This window comes from Monopterus albus, unplaced genomic scaffold, assembly GCF_001952655.1.
Source record: "Monopterus albus unplaced genomic scaffold, M_albus_1.0 scaffold41.1, whole genome shotgun sequence".
Taxonomy (NCBI): domain Eukaryota; kingdom Metazoa; phylum Chordata; class Actinopteri; order Synbranchiformes; family Synbranchidae; genus Monopterus; species Monopterus albus.
In genome coordinates, this window is record NW_018127921.1 from 3080266 (window position 1) to 3094282 (window position 14017).

At 39.9% G+C, this 14017-nt stretch overlaps 1 protein-coding gene across 1 annotated transcript in view; it reads right to left on the reverse strand.

Moving 5' to 3' along the window:
* Window positions 1-6: 6 nt before the first annotated feature.
* Window positions 7-14017, reverse strand: part of ube2h (ubiquitin-conjugating enzyme E2H (UBC8 homolog, yeast)) — a 34566-nt gene continuing 20555 nt past the window's right edge. The window contains exons 2-7 of the mRNA XM_020599517.1: window positions 4619-4695; window positions 3372-3446; window positions 3242-3281; window positions 2203-2255; window positions 914-1042; window positions 7-807 (exon numbers count right to left, since the gene is read on the reverse strand). Coding sequence (XP_020455173.1) covers window positions 683-807; window positions 914-1042; window positions 2203-2255; window positions 3242-3281; window positions 3372-3446; window positions 4619-4695 — 499 coding nt within the window. The 3' untranslated portion in view covers window positions 7-682. The remainder of the gene's footprint in view (window positions 808-913; window positions 1043-2202; window positions 2256-3241; window positions 3282-3371; window positions 3447-4618; window positions 4696-14017) is intronic.

Genomic DNA, 14017 nt, shown 5'->3' on the forward strand with positions numbered 1-14017 from the left:
ACACAAAGAGTAAGAAAGAATTACTGATGTAACAGCCAATATCAAACTAAACTAACAAGTCTCAGTCATATGCAAAAACAAAAAAACGGCTACACAAACTCTACGGCTGATTTATTAGTATTTATTGGCACTACATTTTTTGTATTTTTATGTTAAGGTCTGCTATGACACCCCATGTATGACTGTGCACCTTAAAAATACCGTCATGACTACAGGATAATAATATAGAGCTGTGCACCCAGGCAGGCAAGGCCTAAACAGCTCTGTGGTGGAGCAACTAAACTGTCGGTCAGAGTCAATTAGCATAATGGAAAAAGAAAGGAAATTAGGATTCAGGTGTAAATGGAAAGGTCTACTTAAGAAGTGAAATGGGAATAAAGGAATGAGATGTTCACTGGGGAGATTTCCTGCCTACAACTACATGACATGCCTCAAAAATGACAGGAAGAGAATGTGAAAGTGACATCTGCGTAGGGAGAAATGGCTCCAGAATGGGAGGGGTGTCTGTCAAACACACCAAAGGCTAGATATTCATAAAAATCCTTGTTTAGCAATAATAATAATAAAAAAATCGCCTTGTTTAAATATGAATATTTTAAGTCTGCTTTCTCATGGTTAGGAAATCAAATATAGTCTCTGTGGGGGTTTTAGGAGGGGGCGGGATGGGGGAGCCCTCCTATCATTACAACTCCATGTCCTGGGCCTCGTCTTCTGAGAAATCAGACATGGAGCTTTCAGATGAAGAGTCGCCTGCCCCCTCTTCCTGCTCCTTCAGCGCCTCCTCTGTTGCATATTTCTGGATGTACTCTGAAGAGGGAAAGGCACAGAATCAGAGACAGAAAGAAAGCACATGGCAAAAACCTTTTGGTGTGCACCAAGTCTAAAGGGATCTGGAATCTTGATTATGCAAAACCTTTGATTTTCTGCTTGTACTCCTCTGGCCGGTGAAGGTACATGGCAGCGGCGTCTCCATTCAGGGGGTCGATGGGGTTTGGGTAAGCCAACAGCTGGGGCAGGAACGACTCAAAGATGTTGGTCAGATCTGGGGAAGCAGACAACAGTAAAGTCATTTTACCAACCATGACATAAGTAAAAAGTCATTTAGTGTAATCTGGTGATCATTTAATGGCAGTTACCGTCAGGCTTCACCCAAATCTAACCATTAATCTGGAGGAGGGATCATTTGAAAAAAATATTTCCCTGTTACTGGTCACAGGAAAGATCCTAATCAATTTATACACATCAGTCAGCGATTACCATACAAAAAGGATCAAAGATATAGTGTATATACTAGCAAGCAGAACCAAAAATCCTCCGGCAAACAGCGTCTGAGGCTAGAGCAACACTAATCCCTTTCACTAGCTCGCTGCTAGCAGGCCCCAGCTTTCTCACAGTGCTGAGGCCTAGTAGAAAACTTGCAATTCATCTCTCTTCTTCTAGGTGTCACTGTTGGATCCATTGAAACTGGGAAAAACAAACACTTCCCTACAGTCTATTGTACTGCATTATTCATGTTTAGTTGATTTAATCTGTTGTTTTTGTTCCCTCTCCTTTTGCAGTCATTTCACACAGACTTTGGTTGATTGACCCATTCTTTCCATCCAAATTTGATTTTCTTCTTTCAAACACAACACAATAAACTCTGCAGCACAAAGAAAGATAACGCAACACAAATGCAATTCTCAGCAAAAAGTCTGACTTGATTAAAAAAAAAAAAAGAACACAGCAAGCTACCTGATCTGATGACATTCTTTGTCATCTCAAATTAGAAAATCTAATCAAAAACAATGAAGTCACTGAAATGCCATTTTAGGCTTTAACATTCAGCTCCGAGTCGTATCCAGAATACCAGTGAAAATAAATAGGATGCTCAAACATCTGCTGGGGATATTAGCGTAAAGTCATTTATACTGCTCAACAGCAATATTAGCCTTGTGGAAGGGCTATAATGACAGCTTAATGGGGGAATATACAGGGAGAGAAGCAGAAAGACATGGGGACAAAGAGAAGAGTAAATGGGTGAGTATAATAGCAGCCATTGAGAGCATACGGGCAGTAGAAGGAGCGCGTTTTCTGACCGTGCTGATGAGGGCACTACACTGTTATTAGTGCTGATGACACTGTGTCAAGTTCTTCACACACAATCACACAAACCCCACTGAGGAAACTTGATATGGAAACAAAAGCAGCGAGGCCACTCACCATAAAGGGCTGTCCATGTCTGGTTGATGACATCTAAGCACACTGTGCCTGACCTGGGAAACGGAAGGAAACAAAGTTAGAGGGGTGAAAGGGAGGTAAGAGGGAATGTGTGTGTGTTGTGTCCTAGCCAGAGGCTGGATCTTCTGTCCATCTTTAACTGAATATGTTCACTGTTCATCAAGTACTCCATCAAAGGTGGCCAAAATTAGATCAAAATCTGCTTTAGTTCTTCTAGCTTTTAGTATCCCATATTAAGCAGCATGCCAGTCAGGTGTGCATGACATGAAATGAAAAAAATCCACTAGACAAACAAGTAAAGAAATGTTTGCAGAGAAATCACTGTTGCATTATTACATTTCCTATGGACTTCATACAGTGTTTGCTTGTTGTCTATTATGTTTTAAACTGAAATGAGATAGTTACACAGACAGACCTTAATGCTGTGGTTGTCTATTATGTTTTAAACTGAAATGTGATAGACCTTAATGCTGTCCCAATCATGATAAATTTTAACACTTTGATAAGAACAGCCTGAATACACACTTATTTTTGGCCTTTGTGAGGTCAGATTATCTCATTTGCAGAGGAAGCACAGGTTCAGCCTGTTCATCAGGTCCTCCTAGGGACCCACCTTTACAAACCGTGTCCTTCAGAGGAGCCGGATTAATGACCTCAGAGAAACAAAGAGCTGAGGCAGGTTCAGTATGTGTGTGATTTGCTGCTCCCGGCCGATTGTACCAAAATTGGTGACTCATTCAAAAGTTGTGTAGTTCATAGCATAAGCATAATCTTTTTCGCTACACTCAAAGAGAACTTGTCAGAAAAGTTTATAAAAAAAAATAGGAAATATTAAATCAACAAATGCATTTAGTTGACAATATGACGGGCCAGCTGTTTACAATATGCCATAACTACAAGCAAATATTTAGTTCTTCATATGAGTGTTAAGGATCAATAATCCAAAAGTCTATGCTGCCATTGCAGTGTCAAAGTGACGTAAATCAACCATAAACATTTCAAATGATTGAAATCAACTTACGCTTCATCGATGTTTGGATGAAAAATCTTGTTCATGAATCCTACAAAACAAGGCAGAGATAAGGACAGCATAAAGTGGAACCCAGACAAACGAGGCCTTATCATTATGCTTCATGTGACAGAGCTCCTACCTATTGATGGTGATTTGAAAGGGTATTTGTCAGGAAGATCTACTCGCACCTTCCACACGCCTCCTTCGTACGGTGCTGTGCATGAGAACAAAGAAAAGACTTGCATTTTACTGATCATATCCCTTCCTTCATCTACAGTTACATCAATTTTCAATATTCCTCTACTCGGACACACCGCAGAGAGAGGACCACTTGAGAACTATACAAGCTACTTCTCTCTGCCAATTTTTTTTTCCACAGTAATGTATTTTAACCCAGGAGAATTCTTACTTCCAAATGACTTCATATAATACACTAACATCAAAGAACAAGAGTATGAGATTGTGTGTGTGTGTGTGTGTGTGTGTCACTCTCCCAGAACAGCTGTGTGTAACAGGACCCTCATGTGCTGGACTGAATTTGAAAAGCATATACAGTAGATGACTGAAAACACTCGCTGAGAATGAATGGCAGTGAGCATGTGCATACGTACACATACGCACACAACAGTGCCATTTGGCATAGTTTCTAGGTATCATAAACGGGCTCAAACACCAACTTCCTCTGTACTGATGCAAGTGGCAGTGGTTTTAGTGTGAAACGTGTTGCAAACACCACACACAGTAAGTATTTCCGCTGATGAGGCTGCTCTCCTCTTCCATCAGTTTTAATCAAGCATCTCCGTTTTAAACTTTGTGGCCTCAAGACCTGGTTTTAATCCGTTTTATGTTCCTAGCTCGCTATGTTTCATAATACACTCACTAGCCACTTTAAAAGGTACACTTGTACAACTCTGTGCAATTAAATGCAACACTTCCATTAGATATATATTTTTGTCCTCAACAGCTACATATGTGAGGGTCAGAACAGTAGGAACACCTCTGAATATAATGTAGTCCAGTACAACACCACCTTTAACTATGACCTCAATAATAAACATAATAAACTCAATTATACATTTATGACAACCTCACCAAAATATGAAACAATCTGAGCTTTTATAAACACAAGTGTTAAGGTGGAAGTGTTGCACTGAACCGCATACAATTGTACAGGTGTACCTATTAAATTAATCGGTGCATGTATATTTAATGTTCTTGGAGTATGGGTTAAAAAACAAAAAAACAAAAAAACCCCAACTCTAAACCAAAAGATTCTGAAACACATAAATTAGCCCAACAAAGATTTAGCAGAGAATTAGGAAACTTGTTTCATGTGTATGTATAAAAAATGTTTCCTTTGTCAAATCAGAAGAAAGAAACACTTACTGCCCTGTGGTCCGAAAAACTTCACTACAAATTCATTGAGCCCGCTGAGGATAGTCACTTCATGCTTGCTCTCGATGCTGCGAAGGCTGTTAAGGACAATGGCTTCACATGACTGCACAAACATGAACAAACACAACCTGAGGGGCAACAATGATGAGCAACTCTTCAATAATAATCAGGGTCACTAACATTTGGGCCTCTCTAGAGGCAATTGTTTTCAGGCTATCATGTTTTATTACAAACAATACAAAGGCAAGCACAGTCTGACCTTTTTCCCCTCTCCAACTCAAAAATCATTGTCATAACAGACTTGTGAAGACTAAAGACAGAAATGACAGCGTTTGCTAGATAATGAAAACAAATCACTGATGGCAAATTACACTTGAACTGTTCTGACCACTAGTTCACTTTCAATGAGAATCAATAGCTTTGCAGCAATTTGTTATTCTGCACTCTGAATTACTACCCCAAACTGAATGTGAAGTATAAGAGACAATAATTCCACAAAAAAAAAAAATGTTTGTGCACATGGCTTGGCTGACAGATCATCTTCACCAACCCTTCAGAACCATGTAGGGCTCCCTATCTGTCATTTGGACACATGTTAATGTGACTAGATATTGTTCATTGTTCATGTTATGTAGCATTTAAATTTCTGACTAATTTAGTTGCAGCACTGTACCAAGCATTGATTATAGCAGAAAACCTCTATGTAACAAACTGCAGCGGCAGTCTCAACTGGTCTAAGGTCATTGAAAAAGCATTACCTGGCCCAGTTGATCATAACTTGTGATTATTTTGGTGTTCACCTATTTTAAAATGATTTGCCTTCAAGCATATTTAGTGGCTGAGATTTAGAAAGACTGTATTTATCCATATCATCTTATGGTTGGCAGAATAAATAATCACCCTGTGTTTTGCTGTACAGACATACTTAAAACAGAAACAAATCCACAAGAAGGTTCTCTTATTTCTATTCTGTGTCAGATGGTAAATCCCACATTACAGATATGTGGATATGATGTATGCTCCCTCTGACCATTCTTGCTCCCTACTCTGAGACAAAATCATCACAGAGAAATGATTTTGCTTTCATGTGAGCAGAGGGAACAAGAACAAGAAATAAAACTGAGCCAGGCAGAAAATAAACGAGTGTAAAAGAAAAAGGAAAATTATCCCAAAATGAGAGTGAAAGACCAACAAAACACACTTGAGATAGAAGGTACAAGAGATGGGATGGGTTTTTCACGCTACACAGCAGCAGCTGGCTTGTCAGTCCTGACTGAGCCTGTATCCCAATGACCACCAAAGGGTTAAACCAAACTGGAGGTTATTTTAGATCTGGTTGAGTCTGTAAACAGCAGACAGAATCCTTGGCTTAAGCAAGGAAATGTGTCATTGTCATACAGAAGAGGAATCTCTCTGTTCTGACTGCTGTTGGAGTCAACAAGGTGTTCTGAGGCTCTCGGACGCAAAGTCCATGGCAGAATGAAGATCCACTGCCACCACAATTGCTAGACTTATGAAAAACATGCTAGAAAAACAACTAGTCTAGTGCTTAAAGAAATGCCTCTGGTTTCAGACATGCATTATGATTACATTCTGCTGCTCAACCAGTTGTGCCCTTCATACAAGGACATCTCTGCACCTAAAACCATTGGCGCGTCAGCTAAATGTGTATGATCACATGAGCAAGGCCAGCAATGCAAAAGAGAGAGATGGTGTTTGTGATAGGGTACACAGGACAGGGTAGGAAGATATGCTTCTGTGCAAGTCTATCTTGCAGACATTTGCTTAACATTTATGAACAAAGGTTTACAAGATGCTGCCATGGTACTTTACAAGACACCAAAATTACAAGCAAGCAGAATTGTAGCGGTCCGTAAATATTCACATAACAATAGTCAGATCATGTGAGAGAAGGACCAGGTAAGGAAAGGGAGGAGATCGTATTGCACCGCCTTCTCACATACTGTTACACTCATGTAAATGACATGCCCTCTCTCTCTCTCTCTCTCTCTCTCTCTCACACACACACACACACACACACACACACACACACACACACACACACAAACCCCTCTTGTAAGCAAACTTAAGTGCAAGAGTGCCAAGTAACCACCTGCAGTTTCTGTGACTGGTCTGAGCACCTTCTATCAACCCCCATCATCACATCTAATCCTTCATCAACTTCAGTGTCCTCATAAAACCTGCAGGCTATTCTAATTCATAGCAGAAACATACACAGACATTACACAATCTGTGGCTTTGACATTAACACAGTCATCTAATCATATCTGGGTCTTTCCTGAAGCTAATCCCAAAATTCTGAAATCATTGTGATAGGATTCTGGGCATCTTCCAAGGCATTATGACACAGCCCACCAAACTTGTTTTATACAGGAAGGTCACGTCAGTATCAACAACAGCTTCCTCTTACAGTGAATATGTTTGACAGGTCTGTTAAACGCAGGAGGGAGTTCCTGGAAGAGCTTGTAAATTTCTAACTGATAGAGTAGAAAATGACTTGAGTATAGCTGACAAACAGCCATTCATCCAGTGACCAGAGAGAGGGAGAGAAGTGGATGGTGACATAACTGGATAGGCAGGACATACCGTACATATTAATTTCAATTTCAAACCAATAGGAGTGTCACTGTATTTTTGTTTGGGGTGATGTGACGCACTACAAGAGGAGGCACATTAGTTCCACCTCAGTAGCTGACAAGAAAAGTAGACAACAATTGGTGTAGCGGTACTCCTTAGCCTTTAGTGCCGCTTTACGGTGCAGGTCTTATGCAGTAAGTATGACACGACATAAACAAGTTCCACAGTCCAGTTCTTGGTTTTTACGAAGGGTTTACTAAATAAAAATAAACATACAAATAAAACGTTTCCTGGTTGACAAATTACTTGCTTATAACTCGGTCAGAAAAACTGTGTGCTCAGAGCCTGACCGTCCGAACCTTCCAAAAAACAAAAAACACATCCGGTCACATGGTTAACAAACAACAATATGCCATAACATAACATGTCTAGAGCACATTGTATAAAACAAACTTATTATTCCAAAACATAAAGCTATGTTGGCTATGTTTTCTTAATAACTACGTAAACTAAACATTTTTCAGATTGGCTCTTACAATTGGGTTATACAGGGTGTTTTCATGCACATTCATATAACATTTACATATTCTGAGGTGTTAAAATGATGTGCTGCTGTGTGTAATTCATGAACACAAAAAATATGAAAATTCAAGGCTGAAAAGGCTGATAAACAGCTTAAACACACATTGCACACAACCGATATTAAACAGCTTCTAGAAAATGTTAGACAATTCATCTAACAAGAGCATTTTAATCAGTGTTATGTATTTACATCTTGTATTCTGTAACTTCAGGGGACATTACATTGACTCACTGTGCATTAACTTCTTGGAGACTTAACTTACTTACTCTAACACCAACCTTAAACCAAGGTATTGCTCCAAAATGTAATGATTTACATTTTGGGGAATTGCTTTTTGTCCCCATAAGTGCCTTCACAATGTGACCATGCAAACAGATTTACGTCTCAACAATATGAGTAATACCAGGCCACTCATACACACGCACACGTATAGTCTGATATTCAGAGCCCAATCCAGAAGAGGAAACACACACACATCCTTATTGCCACATGTCAGACAACCCTAAAACCCTAAACTGTAACAACTACACCTCTTATGTTAACCCTGTTTCCCTGCTGGAATTCTTCATATAATAACATACTGACTTGAAAACAAAATAGGAAAAAAAAAGGGGGTCTAACATATCTTCTTTCAGACTACCAATTATAATTCAAAGTTTATCCAAAGACTAAGAACAATGTTATCCTGCTTGTGAACATTACAAAGCACGATCATTGACTTTAGTACAAAAATATGAATTAAATAGCATTTATAGTTGCGGTCCAGACATGCCCTGTTTTCATTCTGGTCCTTTCAGGCCACTAACCCTGCCTCACCCAGGATCAAATTATCCCATCCTGACCAACCTTCTTCTAAGTATGGAAAACAAACATGATGGGGAATCATAAACAGCACTCTGTCAAACAATGTGGCATCAACTATGCTTGAACAGCTCTCTTTGGAAACAGAAACTGTTGAACTGGACCTGGTTGGTTTCTGAGCAAGTCCCTTTAGCCCTCACTTTTCTTTTTGAGAAGAAGGGAAGAAAAAGGTATGCCATCATTTTATTAGAAGTTGGTAAGAAATCTGTTAAAAATCTATTATTTACATCTAATTTTATGTCTTCAATCCATCCATTCATTATCTAAACCGCTTATCCTGAACAGGGTTGCAGGGGGGCTGGAGGAATTCCCAGCTGACATTGGGTGAGAGACGGGATACAGCCTGGACAGGTCACCAGTCTATCACAGGGCTGACATGTAGACAAACAACCACAGACACCCACACTCACTCATATGGGCAAATTAGAGTTGCCAATCAACCCTAAGATGCATGTCTTTGGACTGTGGGAGGAAGCGGGAGTACACGGAGCAAGCCAATGCAAGCACAGGGAGGAGCCAGGTCGGCCAGGGCTCAAATCTGGAACCTTCTTGCTGTGAGGTGACAGTGCCAACCATTGCGCCACCATGCCACCCCTGTTTTGTCACTCTCTAAAGAATAAGTAAAATAAACCTGCTGACACCTCCACTTTTCAATAATACTTTTTAAAGGGAAGGTTCAGCTTATGAATAGGCTAGGCTGAAAAAAAAGGAAAGACAGCAAATCAAATAATCCCAAAAACCTGGGGAGGGTGTTAGGTTACTGAATAAGAGAAGGGACGCCATCAATGCATGAAGTCCAAATATTAATGGCACTGACCAGCTAAGCATGAACAAAAGAAACAGTCCCTGCGTTTCAGACTGTGAAAGCAAAGCTAAGGAGTCTGCCTGAGAGACACTAATAGTCCCTAACCTCAAAAGTCACAAGAGAAGAGAAGCATAAAAAGAGAGGGTAGAATCAGTTCAGCCAACAAAATGGAAGGATGAAAGATGGGAGAAAAAAAGCACGATAATGAGATCATCACTGCTGTAGACTGCAAGCCAATGATGAGTTTACCTACAGACACACATGAACAAACCCCATTTCTTGATTTGACTTGACCGAGTAAAAAATAGCTAGTTAAGAGTCAGTTGTGACTCCCAAGATGACTGATGCTCAATATAAGCAGGAGATTATTCACAGGAAACAAGAAGCAGGAAAGACAGGATTTGACACCACAAGATAGTATGCACAAGTGACTGTAATAATATGTATTAAAGAATCTGTAAGCAATCTAGCATGTAGAGTGGTTCATCTACTATTGACTGGACTGTATATGAAAGAATTTAGGATCTTAAGAACATACCATTTACAGTATATTCAATGAAGTGGGGATATAAACAGGAGTGTGGCAAATTCTAATGCCACATCCTGCCAAATGTTTCAGGGAGGTGAAGGGTCTTCCTGCATGCCTACAGTAGGTGACCTTCATGCTGAAAGCAAAAAGTCTTTGTCCACCCTGGGCAGCTGCATGGCCTTGAAATGAGAGATAACATTGTGTGAGAAAATATCCAATTGTTAACTGGATATTGTTAATTCATCAGTTTAGTCATTTTAAAAAGCAGAATAATCACAGACAATATAACTTATAGATTGCACATATCTGTTTAGAGATGAGGAACTCTGAGGCAGCAACCTTGCTTTCATTTTGTCTCCCTGACACACAGATTGTAATGACAACATATAATCAAAGACCTTTCAGATGAAAGGCAGGAAATACAGCAGCTGTCCTCAGGGTGTAAAACAACAAGTAGGCTTTCCCCATCAAAAGAGACAAGTATAGACTACCAAAAGGATATTCACTGGCTACAAATAAAAGAAAGAAGACTTAATGCATGGCACATTTTGCAATAAGTTCAACAGAAAGCAGCCTTGTACAGCTGGGGGAAAAAAACTAAACTAAAAAACAACAAACAAAAACACTGAACTGTGGTGATACCAACATTACACTAACAACAAAGCCTGTGTGTAAACATGCCTGTTTGTGTATTCAACTTTTTATGTATTAATGCACTGCAATGAGCTAAGCAGGATTACTGTGGGACCTCCACTACACTCTGTGGCCTGAAAATAGAGGGAATCTAGCACAACATAGCACCGCAGGCAAAGCAACTGATAGGTAGGGTGTTGCTGCAAAAGTGACATTTAACCAGCTCCCCACCAAATAAACAGAGTTCTCCCCTGCAGCCATCATCAGCCAATCCTGCTTACTGAGGGCTAACACTCTCCCTCAGCTGTTTACTTTCTTTTATTGCTCATTAACTCTTGCTAGTCATTTTAATGCAGAATTGGGGCCTAACTGAGCTATGTCAACTGTCAGAAACTAAAACTCCAGTTCAGTGACTTTGTAGATAATCTCAGCAGCCTCAACACAAACAAAAGGAGAAAGCAAGTAGCTCTCCATTTCCCCCTCCCTATTGTGTATCTGTTAATAACTAAACCAATCAATCAACTTGTCTGTTGCCGGCATGGTCTCATAAAATGACATTTTTAATTTGACACATTAGATTTTATGAAACAAGTCCTCAGGCTCCTACAAAATAAAACCAAGAAATCTGAACCACTTCAATAAATGTAGTTAGCTATATTTAGCAAAATGCTAAAAAGAAGTACCGCAGGAAAACATTAAAGCAACCGTAACCTGGACACCTGTGTCCACAAAGTTTATAAAACAGTAGGCCTTGATGTTCAGTTGAAAAGCAGCTAATCAAGAAGCCAGTTTGAGAAAACATTGATGCCTTGCTTGATTAATTTGGAACTGATGTACCCTAAATGCAAATCTTTAAGACAACTCTGCAACAGCCACTACTCCTTACCCAGTGCTTCTCAAACATTTTTTGTCATTCCCCACTAAGAGGGTGGGCGAATTTTCAAGCCCCACTTATCAAAAAATAACGAAATCGGCCAATTTTAAAATTTCAAATTTATTGAAATATCAAATAACACCAAGTTCAAAACAGATAAAATATAAGTGCAACTGTATCGTTTGACAGGGGGATAGTTTTCAATTTTGCAGCACTTGTCTCATCCAGCATAATCTACACCATGTCTACAGCAACAGGGAGAATGAGCTGCTCAGCAATTGTGTGGGATTTTTCGCACTGTGCAATTCTGTATGCAACTTTGAATGAAGCCATTTGTGCTTTACTGTTCACTGATGCAGATTTTGCCATGCCTTAGGGTATTCAGTCGAGTGGCTTATTAACGTGACTGGGGTGTGTTGTCTCTCAAGTTGTTGGGTCTCATGCTATCTGCTGCCAGCAGGTTTAAGACACAAGACACACATGGGTCTCTTCTCTGCCCCCACCATTCCCGCCATGAATCCAAGCGCAAGATGGGTTTTTTGGTTAAGGCTACTGCCTGTCATTTTTTGTCTGCTTGCGCTTAATCGCCTGCTTTTTGGTGGTCCATGTAACACATTTATCCATTTACGTTATTATGCCCACTACATACACTATTGGCCCTCTGTGTGAAAGTTTCTTTATATTGTTGCGCTGCAGTTAACATGCCGACGTTAAACCGTTATTGTTGCACTATGGTTCCACTTCTATCTCCCGGGCCCCGAACTGATGGTATTTTAATTTATTTGTATTAATGACCAATTTCTAATTTTCTCCATTCATTGCGCCCCACCTGTCATGTCTTTATTCCCCACTAGTGGGGCGCGCCCCACACTTTGAGAACCACTGCCTTAGCCCAATTCCGCTAGTGTAACTGTGTGGCATGGTTGGTCTCAGTTCTCCTATGAGGCAATAGGGTCCTGGCTGGTTCAGATAATGAAAGAGAGGTGTACTGGTATGATAGTAACAGCCCTGCATTCATGCCAGCTGCTCGCACTTTCTGTTTTCTGCCCACATCACACAACAAATAGGTGAGATCTCTCCTCTAGCTGTGTACCGTAATTTCTGGACTATTGAGCACACCTGAATATATGCCGCACCCACTAAATTTAAAACAAAAAAACAGTTTGTACATAGGTGTCCACGTTGTAACATGAGATATTTCGACAGCCAGATCGATCGCCTTTAACCTGAAAGCTGCATTTCATCGTGTGTTTTCCATGATGAGGGTGTGTGCATGAAGCAAAAAAAGTAGTGACTTATAGTCCGGAAATTACGGTACCTGTGGCCAGGAGAACTAGGGTCTTAACAGACTGATACAACATACTTGTAAACAGCAGATGTAACTGTCCCATGTGGGACATTAACAAATGAATTATTGACAAGGAATAATCTAATCTTTCAAAGACTAGGACAGCTGTGACAAAGCTGTCATTTGTTATGACTTAAGAAGTTCAAGTTAAGACAAACATTATCCCTGAAAAAACCACCTTTGTTGCTCTCACATTTATTCTTTAATTTGATAGTTACTGTTGCCTCAACAATTATCTCAAGAAACAAACTGCAAAGTAGTTAGTTAAAATGAAAAAAATGTGGTCAAATAGTGAAGTTCAGAAATGTATGGTCACAGTGGTAAAACTTACAACTAATAATAAGAACTGTACCACATCACAGTTTTGCACTGGAGCTCTGTTTGGTGACAATTACACCGAAAAACCAAGTAATAACAAAGTCTGTGCTTTGGGTCAAATGTTTCAGCCTTTGGTACTGGACTGTTAATAATATATTTTGTCTACATGCCACTTTGGTGGGTTATAGTGTGTTTTGCTGTGATTATGGTTTGTAACCAACATCTGTGCAATAAGGAAGCTTAGTTTCCTGCTGTTATCACATGCCCTTGCATTTGTAAAAACCCTCAAAGCTCAAACAGACCGTTTAGATTTGTCTCTCTTTATGACATCATACGAAATGACACGGCAGTTCATTTCACACATCCTTCTCCAACTCAGAACCAGTTTTGGTGCTACCGTCCACCATTGCAATTTTCCCATTCGAACAGCAGACAAAACAGCAACAGCTCAGAAGAAAGAACGAATTTGCACGCTAGTTGGTTGCACACAAAAGTCTATACCTACAGTACTTCTATCCTTGGAGCCGACGAAGGTACATTATTGTGGAAATGCTCGTGAATATATATCCCTAAAATGTAGTATATTATGTGCTAATGCTAATCATTACACATCAGAGTGCTTTCATACACACACACACAAGTCTTTATGCCTTTGTGTGGCCCACATTCTGTGACTTCTTGGTGAGGGCCACCACTTCTACTATAGTTATAATGGTGCAGAACACAAAACTATCATGAGGTGGCAATAGGGAATCAAAATGTCACTTCAGAATTCAGAAAACTCGAAATAAAAAAAGAAATGTTTTTCTTCCACACGTGTGAGGACTGGAACCTGGGGGGG